The 26798-nt window shown below is 43.5% G+C and overlaps 1 protein-coding gene across 3 annotated transcripts in view; it reads right to left on the reverse strand.

Moving 5' to 3' along the window:
- The window catches only part of MAPRE2 (microtubule associated protein RP/EB family member 2), a 186612-nt gene that overhangs the window by 90469 nt on the left and 69345 nt on the right, over positions 1-26798 (reverse strand). The window contains exon 1 of one of the 3 annotated variants that reach the window (XM_055559609.1): positions 25076-25348. The exons of the other annotated variants lie outside the window; for them this stretch is intronic. Coding sequence (XP_055415584.1) covers positions 25076-25194 — 119 coding nt within the window. The 5' untranslated portion in view covers positions 25195-25348. Of the gene's footprint in view, positions 1-25075; positions 25349-26798 lie in introns of those variants that run through there. 3 annotated transcript variants of the gene reach the window in all.

Below are 26798 nucleotides of genomic sequence, written 5' to 3' on the forward strand. Positions count from 1 at the left end.
AGGCTCACAGTAGACCAGGTGTCTCAAGATTCTGGCTCTAGCGCTGCTGTGGGTGTGTGGCTGTAGGGAGGGGGGCTTGAGAAATTAATTTTGGGATTGAGGCATGTGGAACCTATTTTGATTTTTTTTTTTTTTTCACATCTACCATCTGAGTATGCCAGGCTTCCCAAGTTTAGACACGGCCATCTGCAGAAGAACTGCCTTCCTTAAGTGGTTGACTTCTGTCTGCTGCTCTGTAAGAAGGCCCAGTTTGGCTTGAAAGTGAAAGTCGCTCAGTCATATACAACTCTTTGTGACCCCATGAACTATACAGTCCATGGAATTCTCCAGCCCAGAATACTGGAGTGGGTATCCTTTCCATTCTCCAGGGGATCTTCTCAACCCAAGGATCAAACCCAGGTCTCCCACATTGCAGGCGGATTCTTTACCAGCTAAGCCACAAGGGAAGCCCAAGAATACTGGAGTGGGTAGCCTATCCCTTCACCAGCAGATCTTCCTGACCCAGGAATTGAACTGCAGTCTCCTGCATTGCAGGCAAATTCTTTACGAATTGAACCATCAGGGAAGCCCCGAGATTTACCTCAAATGCATTCTGAAGCTGAACCTTTAAAAGCCACCCACCTCTCCCACCCTGACTTAAGTTATTTTCTTTATTTCATTCCCTGAGAGAGTCTATACCCAACTGGAAACTTCGTGTTCAACATAACATGTTCTGTAAACTAAGCTCCCCGTTGCCATGGCAATATACTCTGTTCACACAATTTTGCACTGAAAACTATACTCATATTTGTGACCGTCTTTCTTCACTCTCTCATAACAATCTGTATTTTCAACATGCTTCTCCATCACTGGGGGAAGTAATCCACCTCCACCAGCCTAAGACCAAGACACACAACCCACCCTTCACCCACGGACAAAGCAAAGGAAGTGAAAGTGCTAATCACTCAGTTGTGCCTGATTCTTTCCAACGCTGTGAACTGTAGCCCACCAGGCTTCTCTGTCCATGGGATTTTCCAGGCAAGAATACTAGAGCAGGTTGCCATTTCCTTCTGTAGGGGATCTTCCCGACCCACAGATCAAATCTGGGTCTCCTGCATTGCAGGCAGACTCTTTACAGTCTGAGCTACCAGGGAAGCCTGACAAAACAAAGAACAGACTGGAAAAGATGAATGAATAATAATGGTATTTTCCTTTCACCTAGGGACAATTTCTTTGATCTTGGGAACATAAGGATTTCTCAAGTCCGTATACTAATCTACAACCCAAGTGGTTTCTTAAGTCATAAGGTACAAATGCTTCATAGGAAGCCACGTCACACTGACCAAAAACGGCTCTGAAGTCTCCATGTATGTCAAGGTGGGAGAAGTGCCTGTGAGTCACAAGAACATTTCCTTTACTAATCACTGGCCTTAAGACCCTGGTCAAGGTTCAGGTCTCACCCTGAATTTCCATTCCACAAGGTCTTCTCTAGTTCACATTTTTAGGATGGTCAAGGTTGGCCTATTCCAACCTACCAGGTAAAGGGAGGTGCATTCTTTCAAACACGCTTATCAATCATGGCTTTTTTCTAAGAATCTTCTTGGCGTCATCCTAACAGAAAACAGCCATTTTGCAAACACTTCTACGTACCCACAAGTAGATCGAGACAGCTGCTGATATGAAAATGAGTATTTCCTTCTCCTACAAGGGCCATGTTTCTAAAATGCAGTAAGTTCCCGACATGTACACCTTCGAGTTGTGAACTTTCAAAGATGAGAACACGTGTTCTCATGTCCAATCACGTAAGTCAGTCCTTGTGTCTGGCTTACATTGTCGTGTGTGTGCATCCCCTACACGTGGTTGTGCTTTTGTGTACTTTACAGTGCAGTGCGGTACAGGGTACGGTGCTACAGCATCTTTATTTCAAGCCCAGGATGTCCAGAAGCAAGCGTAAAAACAGCAGTGATATATAGCTGGTACGGCTGTAATTTTCAAAGTACTGTAAGATTAAAAACGTTTTTTGTGTTGGCTTGCTTTTTATGCTATTGTGTGAGAAGCATTATAAACCTATTATAGTACAGTACTGTATAGACAGTTGTGTTAGCTGGGTACCTAAGCTAACTTTGTTGTACTTGTTGTTCAGTCGCTCAGTTGTGTCCGACTCTTTGTCCCCCCATGGGGCGCAGCACACCAGGTTTCCCTGTCCTTCTTCACCATCTCCCGGAGCTTGCTCAAACTCATGCCCATTGATTTGGTGAAGCCATCCAACCATCTCATCCTCTGTCGCCCCCTTCCTTCTCTTGCCCTCAATCTTTCCCAGCCTCGGGGTCTTTTCCAATGAGTCGGCTCTTTGCATTATGGTACCTGGGCTAACTCTGTTGGACTTTCAAATAAACTGGACTTATAAACGCGCTCTCAGAATTCCTTCATGTGTAGGGGACTTACTGTAAGCAGAAAACATACACTGAAGAACAGAAGTGCATATTTATACCCACTGATCAAATACTGAGACAAAGGAAGAAACTCCAAAAGCTGTTCATCAACCTCAGGGGGGCTGAACAGCTTGGGTCCCGCAGCATTCACTCACTTAAATGTATGTGTTTTCCTCTGAAAAACCTTGTACCAACAGACCTAGACTCTGCCTGAGTGCCAGCTTCCTGGCTCCCTCCTCACAAAAGGCTGATATGGAATCCCTCACCCCACCCCAGGCTGCCCCAGACAATGAACTGGGCATCCATCGGGAGTGACTTGTAAATGTGTCCCCTGAACCAGAAACTTCCCAGCCTTTGAGCTGCGCATAATTCATTCTCCAGATTCAATACCATCACGGGGGGGGGGGGGGGAGCATTTAAACATTTCACCAAGGAAAGACTATCTCCAGATAATTCTCGATTCATCTCTTGCTCTTTATTTGTGACCCAAGAACATGGTGAAGGGGGGCGGGGGCGGTATTTGGCTGGGGAGGGAGAGCAGGACGGAGGGAGGCTGGAGTCACAGAGGGTCTCTGAAAGACAAGCCTTGACATGGTAAGAGGCATTCTGGAAACTGTACTGGGTTTCGTTGAAGATTGGGTATTAAGGCTTCCATTTAATTTGTGGAATAATTGATGGCTGCGTGGATTCCAGGGCTGGGAGGGGAATTTAAGAGGTCGTGTATTTTCTTCTTATTTTATTGTCTTCAGGTAATAATAACACACTGAAGCCACCATGGGCGGATGTAAATGTTTTATTTTTACAGGACTGTCTATGGGATAAGACAAAGAATGCAAAACTAACTCCTCCAGTCACCAAGCCTCCTCCCGGGAAGCCTCAGAGTTGGGGAGAGGCCTGAGGGCAATTCTGACTTCAGACAAGGATGGCGGAGAAACATCAAGGTATGCCCACAATTATACGATGCACAGATTGTATTAAAACACAGATACTGAAATATACTAATTTTTCCTCAAAATTAGGCTATTCACAATTTAGAGCTTTTTTTTTTTAATTGTGAATAGCCTAATTTTGAGGGAAAATCGGTATATTTCAGTACAATTTAGAGCTAGTGAAGAAAACCAGTGTAAAAGAATTTTAATACTCAGCTGCTTAGAGAAACATTGGCAAAAACATGAATTTTATCAGAAGGCCCAAGAGCCTGCTCTTTATGTCAGGCTCTGTTAGACGCCCTACCACTGCGATTATTAACGTGCCCTTCATTATCATTCACTGCTTGATGATGCTTTTCACGTGGGCACAAAGCTCCATGTCATCACACAATCGGAAGTCCTACTCCAGCTAATAACTGCCATCTCTCTCAGCAACAACGGAACAGAGAATACTAGTCTTTTTTCAGGGTGTCCATCCCATTTACTGCTAACTGTTCCTTTTTAAAACAGAGATTAAGCTCCTTCCTGCCATATCACTAAGTATTCCAAGGACAATTTTTAAAAACTAGGATATGATTAAAACACCCAGATTTCTCTAATTGTCTGCAAAATGAGATTTTCTACTAGCCTTGAAAATCAACCTCCATTTTAACAGCCTTGTCTTTACCTGGGTGAACCCCGTCAGGTACTATTCAGTAAGTGGGTTCTTAGTTTGGCTACCCCCAATAACTGTAAAAAAAAAAATGAAACAGAAATGCAACTTTCAAAATAGCATATACATATACGCATAACCGAAGCACTGTGCTGTGTATCTGAAACTAACACAACACTGTAAATCAACCATAGCTCAATAATTAAAACAAAAACAACCCCAAACCCACTCCTCCTTGGCTCCAGCCCCTGAAGTCCAGAGAGTGACTGTTTAGCTTGACGGAGACTTTGAGGTCATGCTGAACGATGAAAGACAGAAAGCATTCATGTTTCTTTATTCAGTCAAAGTGTGAAAATTGCATGCTAACTAAAATTTTGATTTTTTTTTTTTAAAAAGCACATACATGTTTTTAAATTTATAATTAACAGTCAATAGCTATGGACTTGAAATGACTTGGAAACTTGGCTCTTACCCAAAGAATGAAGAAATTTGGGAATTCTTAAAAAAGTTCTTCGTGGCATTCATATTCATGGCCATGAATGAAACATAACTGCAACAGTCTAAGGCCTTACACATACACACACATACACACACAGCATATATTTCTTCATATGGTCAGAAATGCAACTGATTATAAGGGATTACATTTGCCTAAATGTCCATCTGTTTCAAACAGTGGGTGGCTTGGTCCCTGCTCTGAAAATAACTTCCATGACCTGCAGCTCATTCCCATGCCACAGGCTTGGCTGGCCTCTGCAGGGCACCAACTTTTGCCCAGTCCCCCCGCCTCCCCCTCAACTTGGCTCTTGGTACATCCACTTGGTCTTGACCATATGCCTTCTGTTTACTTTCCCAGCCCTACTTGGCCCTGTTCCCTCTCCCCCTGACCTTAGCTCTCTCCCATGATCCTAACCATTTCCAGTCAGGTCCTAGCCTGCCCACCCAGCACGACCCTGGGTCCACCCGAGTTGCTGCCACCATGGGGCAGGGGGGGCAGTCACGTTCATCTGTTAAACACTCCCCCCAACCCCCGCATAAAACCGGGTGCATAAGATGTAGTAGAAGCAGTAAGTAAGAAGTAGAAGTCAGAAAGAAAAACACCAATACAGTATATTAACGCATATATATGAAATTTAGAAAGATGGTAACAATGACCCTATATGCGAGAGAGCAGAAGAGACACAAGATGTAAAGAACAGACTTTTGGACTCTGTGGGAGAAGGCGAGGGTGGGATGATTTGAGAGAATAGCACTGAAACATGTATATTATCATATGTGAAACAGATCTCCAGTCCAGGTTCCATGCACGAGACAGGGTACTCAGGGCTGGTGCACTGGGACGACCCTGAGGGATGGGATGGGGAAGGAGGTGGGAGGGGGGTTCAGGATGGGGGACACATGTACACCCATGGCTGATTCATGTCAATGTATGGCAAAAACCACTACAATACTGTAAAGTAATTAGCCTCCAAAATAAATAAATTTTTTAAAAAAGACGTAGCAGAAGAATGTGCGGTGACCACATGAACACGCCATCAATGCCAAGAAAAGTCGGGTGTCGGGCAAATTTTGTTAGAAGTGACCCCCACCTCCTGGTTCTGAACTATTTTGTGCTCTTGGTTGTACTGGCTCCTCCTCGGGTACTTCCATTCTCAGGTGCCTGACTTCCATAAACCTTCTCATATAAAAACAAAAACAAAAACAAATGAAGGGCGACAGCTTCACATCGTCCCTAATCCTCTGGGATAACTGCGCTTAAGATCTTACTTGAAAGAAGAGGCCATTCCCAGCACCTGGCACGCTGGGCTGCATCCATGCTTCAGGTTCAGCTCAAACGTCCCCTCCTCGGTGAGCCTTCCCTGACCTCCTCTGAGTGGCCTCCTCCAGGGACCCTTCCGCCACACTGCTCTTTCCTCCACGATACTAACACAATCTGTTGATTCTTTTGGTGGTTTACTGTCTCTCCACTACCTCGTGCCCCTATAAGGTTACTTCTGAAGGCAGGTTCTTTATAGAATCTATTTTGTTACTGCGTGCCTTCTACGTCTAGAGGAGTGCCCGGCACATAGTGAAAGTGAAAGCATTTGTCGCTCAGTCAAGTCCAACACTTTGTGACCCCATGGACCATAGCCCACCAGGCTCCTCTGTCCATGGGATTCTCCAGGCAAGAATATTGAAGTGGGTTGCCATTTCCTTCTCCAGGGGATCTTCCCGACCCAGGGATTGAACCCGCGTCTCCTGCATTCCAGGCAGATTCTTCACCATCTGAGCCATAGTCTCCTATGTCTCGAGGCGTGCCAAGCACATAGTGGGTACACAGGAAGTAAAACCTGAGTGGATGCACATGAGGAGGATTTCGTGGGGAGGAGAAAGTTACAGGGTTCCTGATACCATACCCGGTAAACCCACTGTTCATACATGTCTCTAGTGCTGTGTGGACATGGTCAGGAGAGGAGAGATCAGGGTTGAGTGGATTACAGGACTCTGTTGTCTGATGTCTAAAGAAGGAAGGCAACAGAGAAGCGTGCCATTCTTCACGTCTCCAGTATGAACTGCGCACTCACTATGTGTACGTTTCAGCTTCATGAGAGCCCTGATCAGGGGCACTGGCTGCCAGCCCCAGAGCCGCCACCGACCAGTCAGGTGAACTTGGGCACAGGTGCCTCACTTCTTAGGCTCTCTTTTCCTTCCCAGGAGTACACAGCCAACACTCACCTTCTCGTTTGGTCTTCACGACAACGCTATGTGACAGGCACAGAGCTTACGCCACGATGTGAAGGTCCACAGACCGGGGAGGCAGGGTCAGTCACTCCCCTGGTCACAATTATCAAACGCAGCAGCTGGGATCTGGGCCGAGGGATGATTCTAGGATTCCTGCCCTCAACCAAGTCCCTTTCTGCTCTCGGGTTTTATGATGTCACGAGAGTTGGGTGAGAAGACAATAGACCTCCAAATGAGAACACAATTGTGGTCTTTCCCCTCCGCCATTCCTGATTTTATGTATATTTTTAATTGGAGGTTAATTGCTTTACAATGTTGTGCTGGTTTCTGCTTACAACAACCTGAATCAGCTGTAAGTTTACACATATCCCCTTCCCTCTGGAGCCTCTTTCCCACCACTCCCCCATCCCAACCCTCTGGGTCATCCCAGGGCACCGAGCTGAGCTCCCTGCGCTATGCAGCAGCTTCCCCCCAGCTGCCTATTTCACACACGGCAGCGTATATACGTCAATGCTCCTCTCTCGGCTCATCCCACCCTTTCCTTCCCCCGCTGTGTCCACAAATTCATTCTCTATGTCTGCATCTCTACTCCTGCCCTACAAATAGGTTCATCAGTACCTTTTTCCCAGATGCAATTGTGGCCTTGAATAAAACCATTTTTTCCCTTTTTTAGTGTTACCAAGGCATCACATTTTCCCTTTAACCAAGATGATTTCTTAACACAGGTTTCCCCAAAGAAGAGCTTGAAATGGAGAGATTTGGTGACTAGCTTTACTGAGTTTAATGCTGGGAATAGTTTTTGGCTCAAAAGCCTACCAGCTGTAACATATAAGGCATGCTAATACTTGAGGAATCACCATCTTTTACATTTCTACTTACTGCACATCTTGGACTCAGGTCTCTCAATTTGCTTTCTGTGGTAGCTTAGATAAAATGGATAGAGGCCACATACATGATTGCTGCTTATAATTTTTTTCAACTAATAAAAGACTTCAGATGGATGTCCTGACTACGTGTTTAGAAAAATCAATCTCTTAAAAAGAAACAAAAACGACAAAGCTCTTGGTATCTCACTCCTAGAGATTGGTGCCTATCCAAAGGTCTATATTTACACTGTGGCAACATTTGTTTTTAAACTCATGCGAACATTCTGAAATGGGAAGTGAGGTACCAATAAAATTAAGCTTAAAAGGAGGAGGGAAGCACAGGCCACTGTTCCAATAGGTCCTGGTGAATTTAATTCTAAGATGGGTGATGGACACTCACATAACCCCAGCCTTCTTCACGCCACCCACTCTTAATTCTTTCCTTAAGTTTCTTAAATATGACCTTTGGTTGACAAGGTACAATCGGCTTCTACCTCAAACCCACTCCACAACCCCAGAGGACATCCTGTGAATTACGTCCAAGACGGCTGCAGGTCATGAGCACAGGAAATGGAAATTTTGGTCCAAGATTAGTAAAGTTCAGCCAAACTGGTGTAGCGGTGGGGAAATACCATCAAAACTAGGAACACTATTTCATCACCAGTTCCCCAAGCCATCATTCCCGAAATTTCCCTTCCCAGGTGAAATGATTCATTTAGGCCAGAGAATAGATTTCCCTCTAATCTGTCCACAATTCCACCCCAGAGTCAGCGTTCATCCTTCTTCCCCCGCCCCAGTTTCCTGCTTACTCTTGTCTGGGCAACCAGACACCAATTCTGTCTGCCTTGTACTGCATGCAGTAAAAGAGGGTTTTTTTCTTTTTTTTTTTTAAGGCAATAAAGTAATTTACCATTTATTTATGGGAATGAAGAAAGGGTTGATAGACTTGCATCAAAAGACCCAGAAGCCTCTGACAAAAATCAGTTCGTGCGTGTGTGTGCGCGCGCGCACACACACACACACACACACACACACTTCATTTGCAGTATCTCTCCGCTTTCCTGTCTGCTGTCTTGACCCAGGTCGAAGGTGAAAACATTTCCAGCATCAGTGCAGAAACATTGTAATTCTCAAAAGGAAGTACAAAACACTGAGCATGTGGGTAAAAAGTGGCTAACAAGTGTGCCATGTTCAAACTGAATCAGGTACAGAGATACCAGAGGGACAGCCATGGTCAGACCTCTGGGTCTGGGAACAGAGGATGCATAGCAGTCTCTTGAACTGGAGCTTCCTTTTCTGACTCTGCAGTATTACGCTATGAGGACTCACGGGAGCAAAGGACAAAATTTAACGTACTGTTGTAGTTTAATAAATGTGTGGGATTATGGTCTCTGCTGAATTTGGAATGTTTTGTTAAACCTGGGATAAAAATGGAAAAGTAACAGCTGATTAATGAGCATTCAGAAATAATTAAGGAAAAGGAAATTACTTCCCAGACCATATAAACTACTTGACGAAATAACCAGAGATGTTACTGGAGACAGGAAAGTCTAAAGGCCTTCGGTAAGTAGATGACATTTATGCTAGAGTGAATGTGTGTTCAAAGTTACCCAGTATATGAGTCAACGTGAGATTTGCAAAGTGCCTCCTCATCTGTCCCAAACCCTAGTTTCTAGGTTCCTAAGATTAATTTAACTTAGAGACTTTGAAACACATTTTAAAAATTAATCTGAATCAGCAATTGAGTATAATTATCACTTTTGCAGGGGGCGGGGGGTTCCCCAGGCAACTCAACGGTACAGAAACCACCTGCAAATGCAGGAGACACAGGTTCAATACTTGGGTCAGGAAGATCCCCTGGAGTAGGAAATGGCAATGCACTCCAGTATTCTTGCCTGAAAATCCCATGGACAGAAGAGCCTGGTGGGCCACAGTCCATGGAGTCCCAAAGAGTCAGACACACCCGAGCACGGCAGATGGCAGACTTAAACCAAAGACTTGATACTATACTGGTTGACCCAATGTCTCAAAGACTGGTTTACTTTACATTACTTCAGTTTTAGCTATTGTTATAATGTAACAAGCACAACAAACATAATTAATATCATAAAAATATTGACTCCATATATTTCTGTGCGTATATACACTACAAAGGAATAATCCCTATTTTAAATTACAGTTTAAAAAATCATAATAGTTTGATGAAACAAAGAAAACAAATTCAAGGTAGAATGCTTATTAAAAAAAAACCCTATTTTTAAAAAGTAGATGTCAACGTGTTATTTTTAAAAATATTTTTATATTGAAAATCAGCATGCTTTTAGTAGAGAAAAAGTAGAAAATTAAGATAAAAATTAAAGATCTTTTATATGAGAGAAAGAGTGTGTATTTTATACATGTACATTTATAAAAATGATTACACATGCACATGTGTGTGTGTGCATATGCTCAGCAGTAAAGAATTCACCTGTAATACATGAGACTCAGGTTTGATCCCTGGGTCAGAAAGATCCCCTGGAAGAGGAAATGGTAAGCTACTCCAGTATTTTTGCCCCTGGACAGAGGAGCCTGGCAGGCTATAGTCCACAGACTTGCAAAGAGTCGGACACAATTGAGTGACTGAGCACACATATATACACTAGATTGAACAGCATCACCCTCTCCCCTAGAAATCATGCCCACTCAAAACCTCAGAACATGATCTTATTAGGAAATACACTTTGCAGATTTAATTAGCTGAGATAACGTTAGAGTCTTCAATTCAATGACTTGCATTCTTTCCTTTTTGCGAATTAAGTTTTATCCGGGGCAAAATGAGGACTTCAGCCTGGGAGACAGCACCTCAGATAGCTCTGAGAAACTGCCACAAAGAAGTAGGGGAGGAAGGTTAATATATGTGACTTTGGTGAAGGGGGACGTCAGTGTAATCAAGCACTTATTTTACAAAAGATTTTCTGCCAGTCAAGAGGAGCTGATGTCACCATGAAGGGAATGAGTCCTTTTCTAGATATGAGGAGATGGGAGGACTGGGAACATGAAATCAATTCCTGAAAATATCTGACTTTCTGAAGACCTGTTCTACCAGTTTCCCTGGAGTACAAAGTGTGTCATTCTCGACCCTGAACTCCCTTCAAGGGCATGCAATGACTTGTATTCTTATGAGAACATTGTGTGGAGACACAGAAAGACACAGACACACAGGGAAGGAGGTCATGTGATAACTGAAGCCACGCGGCTACAAGCCAAGGAACGCAGAAGGCAACCTGGCAGGAATAGGCAAAGACTGATTCCCCCCCAGGGTCTTCGGAAGGGAGCACAGCTCGGCCAGCACCTTCATTTCAGGCTTCCAGCCTCCACAACTGTGAGGGAATGCATTTCAAGCCACCAGTGTGTGGCCCTTCATTAGGGCAGCCCTAGGATATTAATACAATACTTACACACTTTTGTACTCATCAGCTTGTTTCTCTTAACACATTGTGAGCATTTTCCATGTCTTCTCTGTGTGTAGCATCCGCACTTAGATGTCATTGTTCAGATATCTCATAATATACCTAAGTTCAGATTTTCTGTTAACATATTTAATTTATTGAACTTCTAGTTTGGTCGTTTCCTCTCTTCTTCAGTTTATTATTATTTCAAGACAACAGAACTGATGGGCAGTTAAATGCTAACCATGATCAAATCATTGTTGGCTCACGTAAAAAGACCTGGAAGTTCTTCCATGTCCTAAAAGTCTTCGGGTGATTCTGGAGTGAGCTTTAGCTATTTGCTAGTTTATTGTTCTTAAAGCCGAATGGACAGCATCAGTTCTGGGTTCCCTTGTTAACAGGAAAGGAAGCAAGCAATCATCTCTTAAAAATAAAAAAAAAAAAAAAAAGGCATGTCCTTGGCCATCGTAAACTAAGGGAATCACAGGATGTCCTGTCGAATGGTATTTGGCTTCCTTTCACGGAACAACCTCAATGAAAGCAAAAAAGAACACTCTCAAACTCTCAACTGATACTCCAGTGGCTTATAACTTGCTCAGTCCTAAACAGAACACAGAAAACAGTTATCTATGAGCAAAAGAGCAAGAGATTACTGCCATTATGGAAGCTGTAACTCATTTGAAATCTGGCCTCATGGTTTTGCAATAAAATGAGTAAGTGATAGATGAAAGATGTTGCACTCAAAATTTACTATAAGACCTAGGGCATTTGTGAAATAATAAGTGACCTTTAGTTCCTAGTATATTCGGATTTTGAAACATATGTGGTTAAGAAATTTGGTTTTTGGCTGCAAAGATTCGGGAAGCCAAGCATTCCCTTTTAAAAATCACAAGAGTCCTCAGCTGATCCTTTCAGGTAAATCTAGGACCTTACTGAGCTTATGGGGCTTACCTGGTGACTCAGATGGTAAAGAATCCACCTGCAATGAAAAAGACCCTGGTTCAGTCCCTGAGCTGGGAAGATCCCCTGGAGAAGGGAATGACTATCCACTCAAGTATTCTTATCTGGAGAATTCCATGGACAGAGAAACCTGGTGGGCTATAGTCTATAGGGTCAAAAAGAATCAGACACGACTGAGTGACTTTACTGAACCAACTTCTCTTTAAGGGTTTTAAGAAGTCAGGAGCCAGTCTGGACAACAAGAACAAAAAATATCAAATGAGGTAGAATGAGGAGTGAGCACGAGTTGGGGTAATGTTAGCCTAAGAATTTAAAAAAGGGGGCAGGGAATGGCATGTAATACTTCGATTATTCTGGGCAAAATTTCTGAAATATGGAAATGGTTCCTTGCTACCTTTAAAGAGGAAGACATTTCTACCCACATTTTCCTTTTAAATTCAATGGTGTAAAATCTGATATGGTGTTAAGTACAAAGAAAAGACTATCTACAGAACTATAGTGTTCACAGAATTAAAAGAGTATCTCATATATGTCAAGATTTCAAAGCAAATATAGCTCCAAAATTTAACTCTTTCATATACACTTTTAAAGTGGCTTTAGTAGTTTTCCCCTGAGTTAAAAATAACGATCCAGTTATTATTTTGAAGTTTATTTTACTATAATCATTTAGTATGTACTTACTGAGAACTGGACCTAATTTCCAGAAAAGGCGTTGTGGATAAAGAACAGGTAGAACGGAGAAGGCAATGGCATGCCACTCCAGTACTCTTGCCTGGAAAATCCCATGGACAGAGGAGCCTAGTAGGCTGCAGTCCATGGGGTCGCTAAGAGTCAGACACGACTGAGCGACTTCACCTTCACTTTTCACTTTCATGCATTGGAGAAAGAAATGGCAACCCACTCCAGTGTTCTTGCCAGAATCCCAGGGATGGGGGAGCCTGGTGGGCTGCCGTCTATGGGGTCACACAGAGTCGGACATGACTGAAGTGACTTAGCAGTATGGAGATGTATTTGATGCTGCTATTCCTGTGAGTGTATTAAAGTTGTATTCACGTGGAAAAAAAAAAAAAAAAAGAACAGATAGAAACACTGACTCCTTTTCTTAAGAGGTTTAGATTCAGGTTAAGAACACAGGACTCAAACTCACTGAAATCTAAGTTAAGACCATATTATAGTAAAATAAACCACCTAATCTTTTTTATTAAAATAGACAAAAGATCTGAACACACACTCCACTAAAGAATGTACACAAATGACTAATAAAACACATAAAAGACACTGAATATCATTAATAATAAAAATATAAATTAAAATCTCAGCAGGATACTTGTCCACATCTGTAAGGATGGCCAAGTTTAAAAGACTAACAATATCAAGTGTTGACAAGGATGTGAAGCAACTGGAACTCTCCTACACTTCTGATAGGAATGTGAAATGGTACAACCACTTTGGACAAGTATTCCTTAAGTCTCCTTAAGTTCCTTAAGTCTCTTAAACAGCAATTATATTGCCCAACCATTCCACTCCTAGATATTTATTTCAGAAAAATGAAAACATTTGTTCCACAAAGATTTATACATGAATATTCATAGAAGTTGTATCCATAATTGCTAAGAACCGAAACTAACCTAAATGTTCACAAGCTGGTAACTGATAAAATATGGTTATAGCCATATTACTTTGCCTACAAAGGTCTGTATAGTCAAAGCTATGGTTTTTCCAGTAGTCGTGTACAGATATGCGAGTTGGACAATAAAAGAGGCTGAGTGCCAAAGAATTGATGCTTTCAAACTGTAGTGCTAGAGAAGACTCTTGAAAGTCTCTTGGACAGCAAGGAGATCAAACCAGTCAATCCTAAAGGATATCAACCCTGAATATTCTTGGAAGGACTGATGCTGAAGCTCCAATACTCTGGCGACCTGATGCAAAGAGCCAATTCGTTGGAAAAGACCCTGATGCTGGGAAACATTAAAGTCAGGAGGAGAAGGGGACGACAGAAGATGAGATGGTTGCATGGTATCACTGACTCAATAGACAAGAGTTTGAGTAAACTCTAGGAGACAGTGAAAAACAGGGAAGCCTGGTGTGAGGCAGTCCATGGGGTCGCGAACAGTCAGACATGCCTGAGCAACTGAACAACAACAAAGCCATACAACAGAATACCACTCAGCCACAAAGAGCAATGAGCTTTGTGGCCGAGTTGTATTCATCCATGCTGGTCAATCTCAAAATCATTATGCCAAGTAAAAGAAGTCAGACACTAAAGAGTACAATCCATATGATTCCATTTATACAAAAGGTAATCTAATCTAGCGTGAAAGAAAGCAGAGCAGTGGTTACCTGCACTATGAACTGCAAAGGATACCAGGAATCTTTTGGGAGTGATGGATTCAAGGGCATACATACCACCAATACTCAATGAATCATTATACCTTAAACAGATGTAGTTCACTGTATGTAAAATTAATTCTTAATCAAGTTGGTAAGGTGGGGAGATCACAGTATAATTTGTCTGAATTTTTTCCAGACTGAAGTTGGACTTTTAATGAACAACTGCTATGTGTCAGGTAGTGTAAGAGGTAGTAAGGACACAAAGACCGTAGTTTATTATAAAGACAGGGTAAAAGAGTAGAGTGAAATGACAAGCAACAATACTAGCTAATATTCTGAAAGGCGTTTTACTTTGCACCATTCAACTGCTTGGTATACTTTATATTCTGCATCTCATTTAAGTCCTCATTAAAAACTGTGAAGTTGATGCTATTATTATTTCCATTTGCACATTAGGAAAATGAGGCTTAGGGAGGCTAAAAAATTTGCCCTGGATGACACAGTTTGAAAAGGGTGGAGCTGGGATAGAGAATAAGTCTGAGGCCAGAGCCCAAGCTTTGCCTGCTACCCCTTCCTGCTTCTCTGAGCAGCTATCTGGGACTCTGGGGGCCCCAGTTGGTCCTAATGGAAGGCAGACCACGTTCTGAACGGGAGGTGAGGAGGCCATGACCCTCATCACACAGGCTGGAGTGTGTTCAACTGTTACTCACGCTGACATCTTACAGTCGGTGACCCGACAATGCTATCTGCCTGTGAGAAATTCCAGGGAGAGGGATACCAGCTTTCCAAACACCGAACCTGCTTTTGCATTTACTGTTGTGTTGCCAGCCCCGCTAAGGGATGTTGGAAAGGCTGACTCCTCCTGTCCTCAGCCTCATTGCCTGGGTGGCTGATGATGCTCATCTCTCTTTCCTTCTCCCTGGAGAAGACGTGATCGAGGGACAGATGTACTAGGTCCCCAGAAACAGAAAGAGCCAGGGGGCCAGGGGGCGGGGGAGGGGCTGACACGTCCCCCTCAAGAAGCCCTCATCCTGCGCTCCCCTCCTCCACCCACATAGCATCCACCAATCGCGCCCTCTTCCGCTTCCTCCTTCTCTAGCAGAGCACAGGCTCCACAAGCTTTCTATTTCACGGTTACTGCTGGTGAGCAGCAGGTCCCGAGAGCTGAGATAATGTATTCAAAGCTCTCCTTTTGTTTTATTCTTAATTGGTCAGTCTCCCTGCCATCCACTCAGCCTTCACCCAGACGGGAGGGGGAGGGGCAGGGGGCAGGGAGGGCTTGTGAATGCAGATGGCCTGCTTCCTGGCTGGCGTCTAGCACCATCTAGCACCATCACGGGTTGGAGAAGGGGGCGGACATCAAGGCCAGATATCACTCAATAACTTCCATAAGGTGGGGAGTCAGACTCAGAAGTGGGGGCAGGGTGGGGGCGGTGTGCAGAGGACAGCAGCAGAATGCCTAAAAAGAATGGCCAAAACCTGCAATTGCACACTCTAGGGCCCCTGCACAATACCTGAGACACACCAGGTGCTCAGTAAATGAGGAGGAAAACATCCAAAGAGCATATTGACAACGATCTTCACAGAGGATTATTTTGCAGTCAGAGCAAGATTCATGAAGCATACTAAGCAGGCTGGCCGCATCACAAAAAACACCGACTGCAGCTCTGATGGACTCTGGAGAAAACGAAACAAAATATGGACTGTGCATTCGCTCCGTGTGAAACCTCAAGAGGCGGATGCCGCGGGCCGCCTGTAAGAATGGTTCTTGGGTCAGGCAAATCTTTAACATCATCCATGTGATTTCAGCAAAGATATTTTGAGACGCTTCCCAACACCTTTCCACACGTAAAACTCACTGTGAAAAATCAAAACTCATTTAATTTTCAAACTGCCACTAAGGGGTTAAGTGAAACACCACCGTTTGATCAGGGAGTGCATTTTACATAGTTTTCCGATTTTTTTCAACCCAGGGACCCATCATCTGTCCAGTCCCATTGTGACACGTGTCCGGTTCCACATGTGTTAACATTCTTCCAGTTTCTCCATGCCCATTAAGGAAATATGAATATATACATTTTCTTTATATAAAAGTTAGTCTACTGTACTAATTTTAACATAGTGATGCTCAATAAAAATACCATAAAATTTGAAGGATAAAAAGAGATAAGCATTTTATTTTTCCTCAAGTGACTTTCTGTAAATGAGAAGTAACCTCCCCACCACCACCATGTATATCATTCAACAATGCTCAAATCTATGCCACGGGGCTGTATTAAAACTTATACACAGAGGTCATAGTACTCTAACTCAAACATGGTTTTTATCTACAGGTGCCATTACTGAAAGCTCCTGAGAGCTATGGTGGTGGTTTAGTTGCTAAATCGTGTCTGACTCCTTGGGACCCCATGGACTGTAGCCTGCAGGCTCCTCTGTCCATGGGATTCTTCAGGCAAGGATACTGGAGTGGGTTGCTATTTCCTTCTCCAGAGGATCTTCCCGAGCCAGGACTCAAACCCAGGTCTCCTGCACTACAGGCAGATTCTTTACCAAATGAACTAATTTGCCCTTGCTAAGTTATCAGCAGAAGAGTCACAGAATTACTTTTCTGGGGTCGGTGGTACCTCTCCATCTCAGATTCCTCCAAACACTGCCTTCCTGCCTGCTGTCCCCAAGATTTAGAGGTTTTTCAAGAAAGGGCTATGCATGATTTATGTATTTTTTTTTTTGGCCACGCCATGTGGGACCTTAGTTCCCTGACCAGGGATTGAACCTGCACCCCCTTCAGTGGAAGCATGGAGTCTTGACCACTGGAGCACCAGGTAGGTCCCCTGTGTGACTTGTTTTTGAATTCAAGTGCTCAGCTCAGAGTATGACATACAGGAGGAACCTGGTGAGTCTGCTGAAAGAACAGTTTCTTAGATGACTGGAATTCTGGCTTAAATTTTAATAAAGCTGCAACTGTATATTTACAGAGTGGAAATTTAAAAGATTTTATTATCGGCAATCTGAAAACATGCTCTGGCTTTCTAAACTGACAAAAAGGAAGTCGACTGGGGAGGGGAGAGATTTCTCCTGATTTGAAAGCGAAAGTGTTAGTCGCCAAGTCGTGTTGTGTGTGACTCTCTGCGACCCCATGGACTGTAGCCCACCAGGCTCCTCTGTCCATGGGTTTCTCCAGGCAAGAATACTGGAGTGAGTTGCCATTCCCTTCTCCAGAGGATCTTCCTGATCCTGGGTCTCCTGCATTGCAGGCAGATTCTTTACCGTCAGAGCTACCCAATTCGAACCTTGCAAGGAACCACGCGGGAGGGCTCCCGGATGAGGGGATACTACTGTTTGTAATCAAAGTAGAACTGTGACACTAAGAACGCCTCCCTGAGATGTCATTGCTGCTGTGATTTTAGACAAATTATCTCTCAGGGCTTTGCCAGGGCAGGCTGACTCTTAAGAATGAAAAATTAATGTTAAAAAAGAAAATCAAACACGACTTCTAGGAAAAAATAAAACGGATCACAGAAACCTAAGGTGTGCCTCATAGGAAGAGGACTGTCATTTTAAGAATGACTTAACACCAAGCGCCGGCCATAAACCTCAGGACCAACTCTGTGCGCAAGATCCCACGGTTCACAGACTTGTGCCAATGTACACTAAATACTTACAACGCGTACTCTTCATTTTCAGGCCTCTCACCCCATTCCTCTTCTGTTTCAAGTCATGGCACAAACCTGGCTCTTTGGCACATTTACCTGCTCAAAGCAAATGAGGTCTCAGTCAAAAAGACTGAGCTCTCATTACATTTCCTTTATGAGATAATTACACAAAAGCATCTATTACGAAAAGCAGTCATCAGGTTGACCATCCTATGCACCTATCACCACCTTTGGATCCTTTAGAAAAAAAAAATAATGCTTTAAATAAGCGCGTCCTGGTTCAAGTAAGATCCTAATTAGGCTGGGGAGACATGACACTGAAAATGTACAAGTATTTTTTCTTCTTCTCAGTAACCTACTAAGAAATTATTTCTTGGTGGCCTATAAAACCCTGTTTCATCTTTACCGCAGTAATGAGTTATTTCCATTAAAATAAGTTATCCTTGGGGATGCATCTAACAAAAACATGTTTAGGAGCCATGTCTCTGATACATGCTATAAGGCGAAAGCGCATAATTTCAGTTTTTGCTTATGTGAACTGTAGGCTTCCATTTTGCATTCTCTCAACATAATATAAATTCCAAAGGTCAAAAACTAGGAGATGAACAATCAGAATTTTAAAGTGAGCTATGAAATGAGGTTCCTATGATACCAATGCAGGGTGGGTGCGTGGAGTGTTCCAAGACAAAAAGTTGCTGGAAGAGTGCTTAAGATACTAGATGAGAGACATAAACACTCCTGGGTATGCATCAGGAAAAAACAAACACTAATTCAAAAAGGTACAGGCATCCTAGTTTCATAGCAGCATTATGCACAACTGCCAAGACTTGGAAACAACCTGTCCATTGACAGAGGAATGGATAAAGAAGATGAGGTATACACATACAATGGAACACTACTCAGTCATGAAAAGGAATGGCATTTTGCCATCTGCAGCCACATGGATGGACTTGGAGAGTATTATGCTAAGTGCAAAATACTGTATGGTATCACTTATCTGTGCACTCTAAAAAAATAAACCAGTGAATATAAAAAAGAAGCAAATTAATAGATACTGAAAACAAACCAGTAGTTGCCACTAGGGAGAGGGGAGGAGGAGGGGCAATATAGGGGCAGGGGGCTGAGAGGCACAATCTGTTAGGTACAAAATTTGCTCAAGGATAGATTGTACAACACAGGAAATATAGCCAATGTTTTATAATAACTATAAATGGAGTATAACCTTAAAAAATTGTGAATCACTATATTATCTACCTGTAACATATATAATATTGTACAGCAAATATACTTCAATAAAAAAGGAGACTAGATGAGTATGACACATCCACTTTAGAATTCCAGAGGTTGGTATCTGAAAGACAGCCCCAAGTCAAGAAGGATGGAATTATTCTAACAGACATATCCTAACAAATTTCATTGTGGAAAAGACACTGTTCACAGGAGAGGAGTAAATCAATTCCTTTAAAGTGAAATTGACAAAATTCGAAAGTAAAGCAATCCACACCATCTGGGTTAAACTCTCAGTCCACTCTCAGTCCACCCCTTCCAGAACCTGCCATCGAAGGGATCACTTTCCAGCTGTAAGAGAAATGGCACCGGAGCCCTGAGGGGCATTCTGAGCAGTGTCATCAGCTGGCATTAAATGACTCCTGAGGATCCTTCACAGTGAAACACCAGACACTCTGCTTCTGAGTTTGGGAGGATTCAAAGAGTGTAAATTCTATACAGCAGCCACCCTTTTGGCCTGGTAACTGTGAAGTTGGCATCTGTATATCAAGAAGCCACCATCTGACCTAAGTACCAACGCTGTTATGGGAAGAAGTTGCACTGATTGCTTCTACTGAGGGAAAATGCCTTGAGCCAGGAACATCTACCTCCCTTGTCCTGAGCCCTACAACAGAGCCGGAGAGGTCTCTCCATTAGAGCAAATGAAGTGTTCCCTAAGAATTCTGGACGCTGTAGGGTGGGGCACTGGAGGATTCCATTTTCCCTTCAACTCTCACTGCAAAACAGGAGCTCGATTCCAGCATGCACTTCCGTTCTTATTATGCTGTCTTTCAATCAACATGCTTTCAATTTTCAAGTTCCGGTCACCCTGCCTGCCTTCCTATGCTCCTATCCCATGGGAAAATTCTATCCAATGAAAATTCTAATTCTACAGCCTCCACTCCTTTCACCCGAATAGCTGGTCTCCAACAGGGTCTTTTAGCTTCCTACAACATACTGGCCTTGTGGGTATCTTTTTCTACTTTGAGTCACTGTGAGCTCAGAAAGCGCAAACCACTTCCGCTATCAGACCCAGCCAAATATTCGCAACAAAGTAAACCTGTTACAGAATGAGCAGCTCAGACATCTGACTTTGCTACAACTGCAGGTCCTTCAAGGGGCATCTGGCAGAGAGCATGGCCAGAGTGAGATTCTCAAGCATTTGTCAAATTAATCCTCCAAACCACACAGAATATTTAGATTAGTCCACTAATCTGAGGGATTATTCACTGCAGCTTCAAGAGGTCTCTATATATACAGGAAAGATACTGAATATGGAAATCAACCTCCTAAATTCAGAGGATCATCTCAAACCATTGTTCTGCTAAGACGATGCTCCCGTAAACACATGAGACCAGTGGCAACCCCTGCTCAGCAGGGGTGAGCCTCTGACCAGGGCACCCGGAGGACCATCTCCTTTAACAGGCTCTCCAACAAAGGACCCTGAAAAGAAGTTCAAAAATTGGGCGCCTAGGGCTTCCCTGGTGGCCCAGTGGTTAAGAATCCCCCTTGCAATGCAAGGGACACCAGTTTGATTCCTGGTCCGGGAAGATCCCACATGCCTCGGCAACTAAGTCCGTGCCTGCCACAACCACTGAAGCCTGTGTGCCCTAGAGCCCGTGCTGCGCAACAAGACAAGTCAACTCAAAGAGAGCCCAAGTGCTGCAACTAGAGAGTAGCCCCACCCCCACCCCCACGCTCGTTGCAACTAGAGACTCAACACAGCCAAAAAGAAAATAAATACAGTGGGCACCTAACAATTAAGGCAGTTTCCCTGGTGGCTCAGTCAGTAAAGAATCTGCCTGCAAAGCAAGAGACCGCCTGCAATGCAAGAGACCTGAGTTCAATCCCTGGGTTGGGAAGATCCCTGAAGAAGGAAATGGCCAACCACTCCAGTATTCTTGCCTAGGAAATTCCAGGGATAGAGGAGCCTGGTGGGCTACAGTCAAGGTATCTAGTAACCCTTTAAAAATACTAAGAAAAACGTTAAGGACGAAAATCAGTATTTTCAAAAACCTCCTAAGACAGGAGTAAACCCAGATGATGCTAACAAATACCTAATGGAGATGCATGAAGGAGACTTCTGCAGTCGCCGTTTGGGGAATGTGATCTGAAATCTACATTCTGGTTAAAGTGAGGCATGTTACAATAGCTTCTATTAAACAGAACATGCTTTCGCAACTATCTTTTGCACACGTGTTTGTGGGCACATACACATATATTTCTTTTTGTGTGCCCTACCACGAGCTCATTTTTCAAAACCAGCAAAGCTGGATGTCAGAGTCAAGGTCTTAGGCTTAAGTTTTCGCTGTGCTTTTCTTTACAGTCCATTGCCTCGCGTCGAGTAATTTTTCTTTTTTAAGAATTCAGAAACATATGCTACTGTAGTTGCATGTTCAAATGCCCATGTGGAACTAGTCCTCTGGACTTATACATTCATTCTTAAAAGCCTGGAGTATGCAAACAAAGATGCGATGCGGTGGGCAGAGGGCCAGTTAATAAATCTCATCTATGAGCATCTGCATGAAACGGCGCTATAGGGAGTCGCCTCTCCAGGGAGGGCAGAGCACGACTATTCGCTCTGTGAATTAAACAGTGTCACCTCAGATGGCCCACACGACATTTATTTTTTAGGCAGCTCTTAAAATATATGGATTTCTAGTGTTCATAAATGCAATGAGGAAGCTAGGGCTGAGAAGGCAATCACACAGGAGTGGTGGACGTGAGCCACACAAACACATCCACACAGCTCTGCTGAGCCATCTTTGCACTTGCTCATTTCAACTGAAATTGCTAATGGAAGGGTAATTTTCTAAAGGAAACTTGCTCTTCTAATCAAAGGGCACTCTGTTTCAATAATGATTTACCACTCCTTCTGGTCCAGGCTGTAAAAACAGGTTCTGTTTATACCAGGAGATACCTGGATCAAGATATCTGGATCGTGAACCACATTTGATCCTTATTTATAAACAATCTGGTGCAAACGTTATGACAATAATGTCTCCTGCTGGGAAGAGTGACCGCTTGCCCCCTGACGGTGCTAGAAAGAACGGCCTTGTTCTCTGGGTTCCTTCCTTCTCACCTGTGCTCCCAGCCAGGTGAGGGGTGTTCTTATCCTGGAGTGCCTGAATAGGCCCCTTTCAGTAACAATAGCATTCTTCTTATATTTACATACGTCTTTGAAGATGCTTTTTGTTTTAAATATTTCAGTTAGCCTTACAAAGATTTTTATAAGAAAGCAACGAAAGAGTCTATATGCAATGAGCAAATGTAGAAAACAAAGCCAAAGCTGAAGGACCTGCTGGGACCACCTAGAAGTCAGTAAAGGAACCAGAAAGAGGATTCCCTTGGAAATTCCCAGAAAGAGATCACCCCAGGGCTCTGGGCTTACCCAGGCCCCTCCATGGCACTCCATCAGAACTCTCTGACACACCTCAATCATGGGGACCAGACTTAACCTACAGTCAAAGTAAAACTTATGTGGTTGAATCTCTACTCTGGCTTTCAAACTGCCTTCCAAGTTTCCTCAGCAATTAAATGGCAATATTATTCCAGCCTCAGGATGCCAAAATAATTATGGAACACTTACTGGGTAGAAAAATGTGTCACATTTTTCCTTTCCTTCCTTTCCTTTCCCCCCCAAAATAAGTGGCAGTTATACTGCACTGGTCATCCACTTTGAAAGAAAAGCAGACCAAGGAAAACAAGTGTGTCTGTCTCCTTGGGCATCTTTTCTATAACACAATTCAAAAGCAATTTTGGAGTCTTCTTTCTTCATTTAACCTATGGCATCTCTCACTATAGGGACCAATAATCCTATTATATAAAATACAAAGGCCACGATTCTCTTAGTGACTTAAGATTTTGCTCCATCAGATCTTTATTCAAATTCAATTTTGTTTCTCACATCATTTCGGGTACCATACCAGGACTCGGACAGCAAACTGGAAATAGTTCAGGAAATGGAAAAAACAACCTGGACTGAATTTAAAAGGTGAATAAATTTTTACTGTAAAACAATAATTCATCAACAAAAGGTAGCATTTAACCTTTCCCCCCAAGTGATCTTTCCATTGCCATTGTAAGTTAGTTCACATGACTAATAAAACCCAACCAGGCAACTGCCTTCAGCCCATGTGGTAAAATTTGAACTCTGCTTAAAAGCAGCTGCTACCTACGTGGCAGAGATGAAATCACTGAAAAAAATAAATAAGGGCTTCAAATGTATTACCTATAACAGCAGTTTAAATAGTGAAGATTTAAAACCAACATGTCCGGGTTTTTGTTTTTAAATTCTATTTTAAGCTTTGGAATGTTCACAGAGAAAGGTGAAGGAGGAAGGGAGAGAAGGGACCCAATGTTCCAATCACATGGGTCTCCAAAAGCAGAGTCCCAGAGGTTGTGGACCAATTTTGGTTTATATTAAGAGAACAACAAGCACTTGGAATCTCTGAGGATGTCATGTCAACATATCACTTGGAAGCATAGGCATGAGATTTTAGTGACCTCATGGGCACAGCCAAAATTAACTCCCAGTATTTATGTAACTGCCAGGGATGACAGGGCAAAGATCGCTTATAATTTTTTTTTTTTTTTGAGTCAGCTAATAGTGTTTCTTTGGTCAAAGAGAGAGGAAGTGGGGGTACTTTCGGCTCTATTTTTTAAACATGCAACATTTATATACATAGACTATTCTGCCCATAACACCATCTGAATGTTTAGATGAAGGCATTAAAAAAAAAAAAAAAAAGAGTTATTTCCTGTTGCTCCCTAGCTGAAAGGATGCGTTTTAGGGGTATGTGTGCTCTGCCTCAGAGCAAAAGCATTGTTAGCAGTTATCAAGGTAGCATTTAAAAATAACTACCCCAGTACAAAAGAACTTCAGAGGAAATATGAGCGAAGCTATCAGTCTCCCTTCAAGTCTGGCCATGAGCTGCCTTAGACTCGAGCTGCATTCTCCATTACATTGTTATCCTTATCAAACAATGCAAACAATTTTAATGAGCTTATCTCCTAGAACATATTGCCAGATATGCTAATGTAAAAACGATGCCAACCGTACAGGCCGACTCATTAATCAAAAAGCTCACAATACAATGACCAAGACCAGTCTCATCCCCACATCAGACCTCAGCAAAATACCAGGAATTACCTTCCTACTGTAAATAAGAAGGGCGGGCTCCCCCACCCATGCGGAGGCCATAAACTCCTAAGAAAATGCATAAGTGCACCTAGTTCCTTTCAGGTCCATTGCAGTCCAATCTCTTTCTAATAAACCTTGGGTTCTATGGAGAAAATTTTGGTGAATGTCTGACACCGTGACCTCTGCTGTCAATCCTTGCACCAATCAGCGAGCAGAATTCTTACAAAGCTCCATCAATCTGGCGGTTCAACATCACAGACTGCAGCTTAATCTAGAGGATTCCATCTTTCCTGCACGCACACACACCAGGGCAAGCGCAAACCTTTTCCTCGCCCTCCTCCTGGTCTTTAGGCACAGCCTACCTCATGGTTCCTTTAAAATCTAAAAAGGAAAGAGGAAAGGAAGTGCTCCGGCTTGTCTCCCTTTGGAGAGGAGGGGAAATTTTGCTTGCATTTTGAAATCAACGTGGAAGCAAAGAGATGGAGGGAGACCCCTTGCAGGCAGCAAACCTATTCACAAAATGCTTTCCATCTGCAATCGGGCAGCCTCCGTGCACACCCAACATGACACATGGAAACAAACAGCAAATAACCACAACCGCCTTTACAAACGGCCGTCTGCAGCCGGGACCGGGGGCAGCGTCTGCTCCATTATATAACGGGCGGGTTTCCGCGCGCCCGCCCGTCCGCCGCCGCTCCCCGGCCAGCCCCATTACCTGTAGGAACGCTCGCCGCGCACTGTGTGCTTCCGGAAAGGAATGATGGTCCCGTTATCCTGGATGATGTCGTTGTTGTTCTCGCCATTTGGGGACAGGGTTTGGGTCGGCCCGGGCATTGGCGCACTCCCGAGGATGGGAACAAACCGCTGTGGGCTGGCTGGGGAGGAAGGTGGCTGTGTCTCGCCTTCCCGCTCGCCCGCTCCTCGCGCAGACCGCGCCTGCCGCCTGCTCGCAGCTCGCTGCTCCCAGCTCGGCGCTCGGCTCCCGCCCCGCCCTCTCGCGGCCCGCCCTCCCGGCTGTTGACGTCAAAGCGCCGGCAGCAGCACCCTGGTCACGTGCCCCGGCCTGTCCCCATAGCAACCCGCTAACTCATCTCCTCGCCTGGAATCGCGCTGGGCCGCTGCGCGACCACGCCGGCGGCTTCAGGCAGGCACCCGGGCCGGCCTACATCTGGCATGTAAAACCCCAGGCCACCCTTGGCCCCCCTCACTGACTCGCCTGGGTCTGAAAACCAGCTCTTCCTCTAACCATTTCCTTTCCAGCCCGAGCTCCCACTGCAGCTGTGTACACAAAAGAACGATTCAGGCAGAGGGGTGTGGGAGACCCTTTAACTCCTTCCATACCAAGTTCTTGTTCCATGAAAATTAAACTCGGTCTGGTTTCAGAAATATATAAGACGACCTGGTAGCCTGCTTCAAGAAAATTTATCAGACTAAGGGGTTAAAATTTCCAGGTTCCTGCCTATTCTCCAAACAGCAGCAACCGCCTCCCCCAAAGCAACCCCAAACTTGAAAACCGAATAGGAAGCTCCATTTCCTTCTAATCAATATACCTTTACATTAATAATGAGAAAATCAAGAATTGCAAATAAAGATTTTCTGCACAAAAGAATCCCCAAAGGGAGGTTTTTTTTTTTTAAAGACCCACCATTTTAGAACATCAAGGTTACCCAAAACCTCTCAATTCAAATTCTTACACTGCCTCCTGATACAGATAATTAAATCCTTGTCATGTTTTTTATTTTCTTTGAATTAAACAAGTGAACATCCAATTTAGTATTTGGATGGAAACTCTCAACATCAAGCGGCTCTGCATCATTGCTATGCATCTTTCACATACATTGACTATGAGACAGGTCCTATTGTTATTATCATCCCTAATTTAGAGATGAGTATACTAGTGAGATGAAGTAACTGGCGCGGTGGCTCAAGGTCACACAGTCGGGAAGCACTGAGCTGGAACTTCAAGCTGACATGCTTTTTATCAATGTGATTGGACAGTGGTGATGTCTGTTTAATGTGAACTCATAAATGTTATAGATCAAGGTAACAATCAAGTACCTTATATACTCTCAACGGTGAAAGGACAACTGTGAATAGAATTGCTAGTACGGTGCAAAGTCTATGGATTAGATTATAAATTCTGAACAGATTCCAGATGTGTCCAGTGCTTTCCTTCAGAGAGAAGAAGAGTTTGCCTTCAACTCTTATCAGAAGTGGTTCTCTGCTTATCAGAAGTGGTCTCTGATGTTTCCTGGGGTGAGTAAAAGTCAAAATAAATATATGTAGCAGAAAGTACTAGGCTCATGCCTTCACATCATTGTACTACTTACCAGCTTTATTATTTTGTGATACAGATATTAAAACAAGTAAAAATGCTGTCATTCCTGACAATTCTCTAGCATATTTCCCTGGTAATAAGTTATTTCTGGCATCAAGCT

This window comes from Bubalus kerabau, chromosome 21 (assembly GCF_029407905.1).
Source record: "Bubalus kerabau isolate K-KA32 ecotype Philippines breed swamp buffalo chromosome 21, PCC_UOA_SB_1v2, whole genome shotgun sequence".
NCBI classification, from domain to species: Eukaryota; Metazoa; Chordata; class Mammalia; order Artiodactyla; family Bovidae; genus Bubalus; species Bubalus kerabau.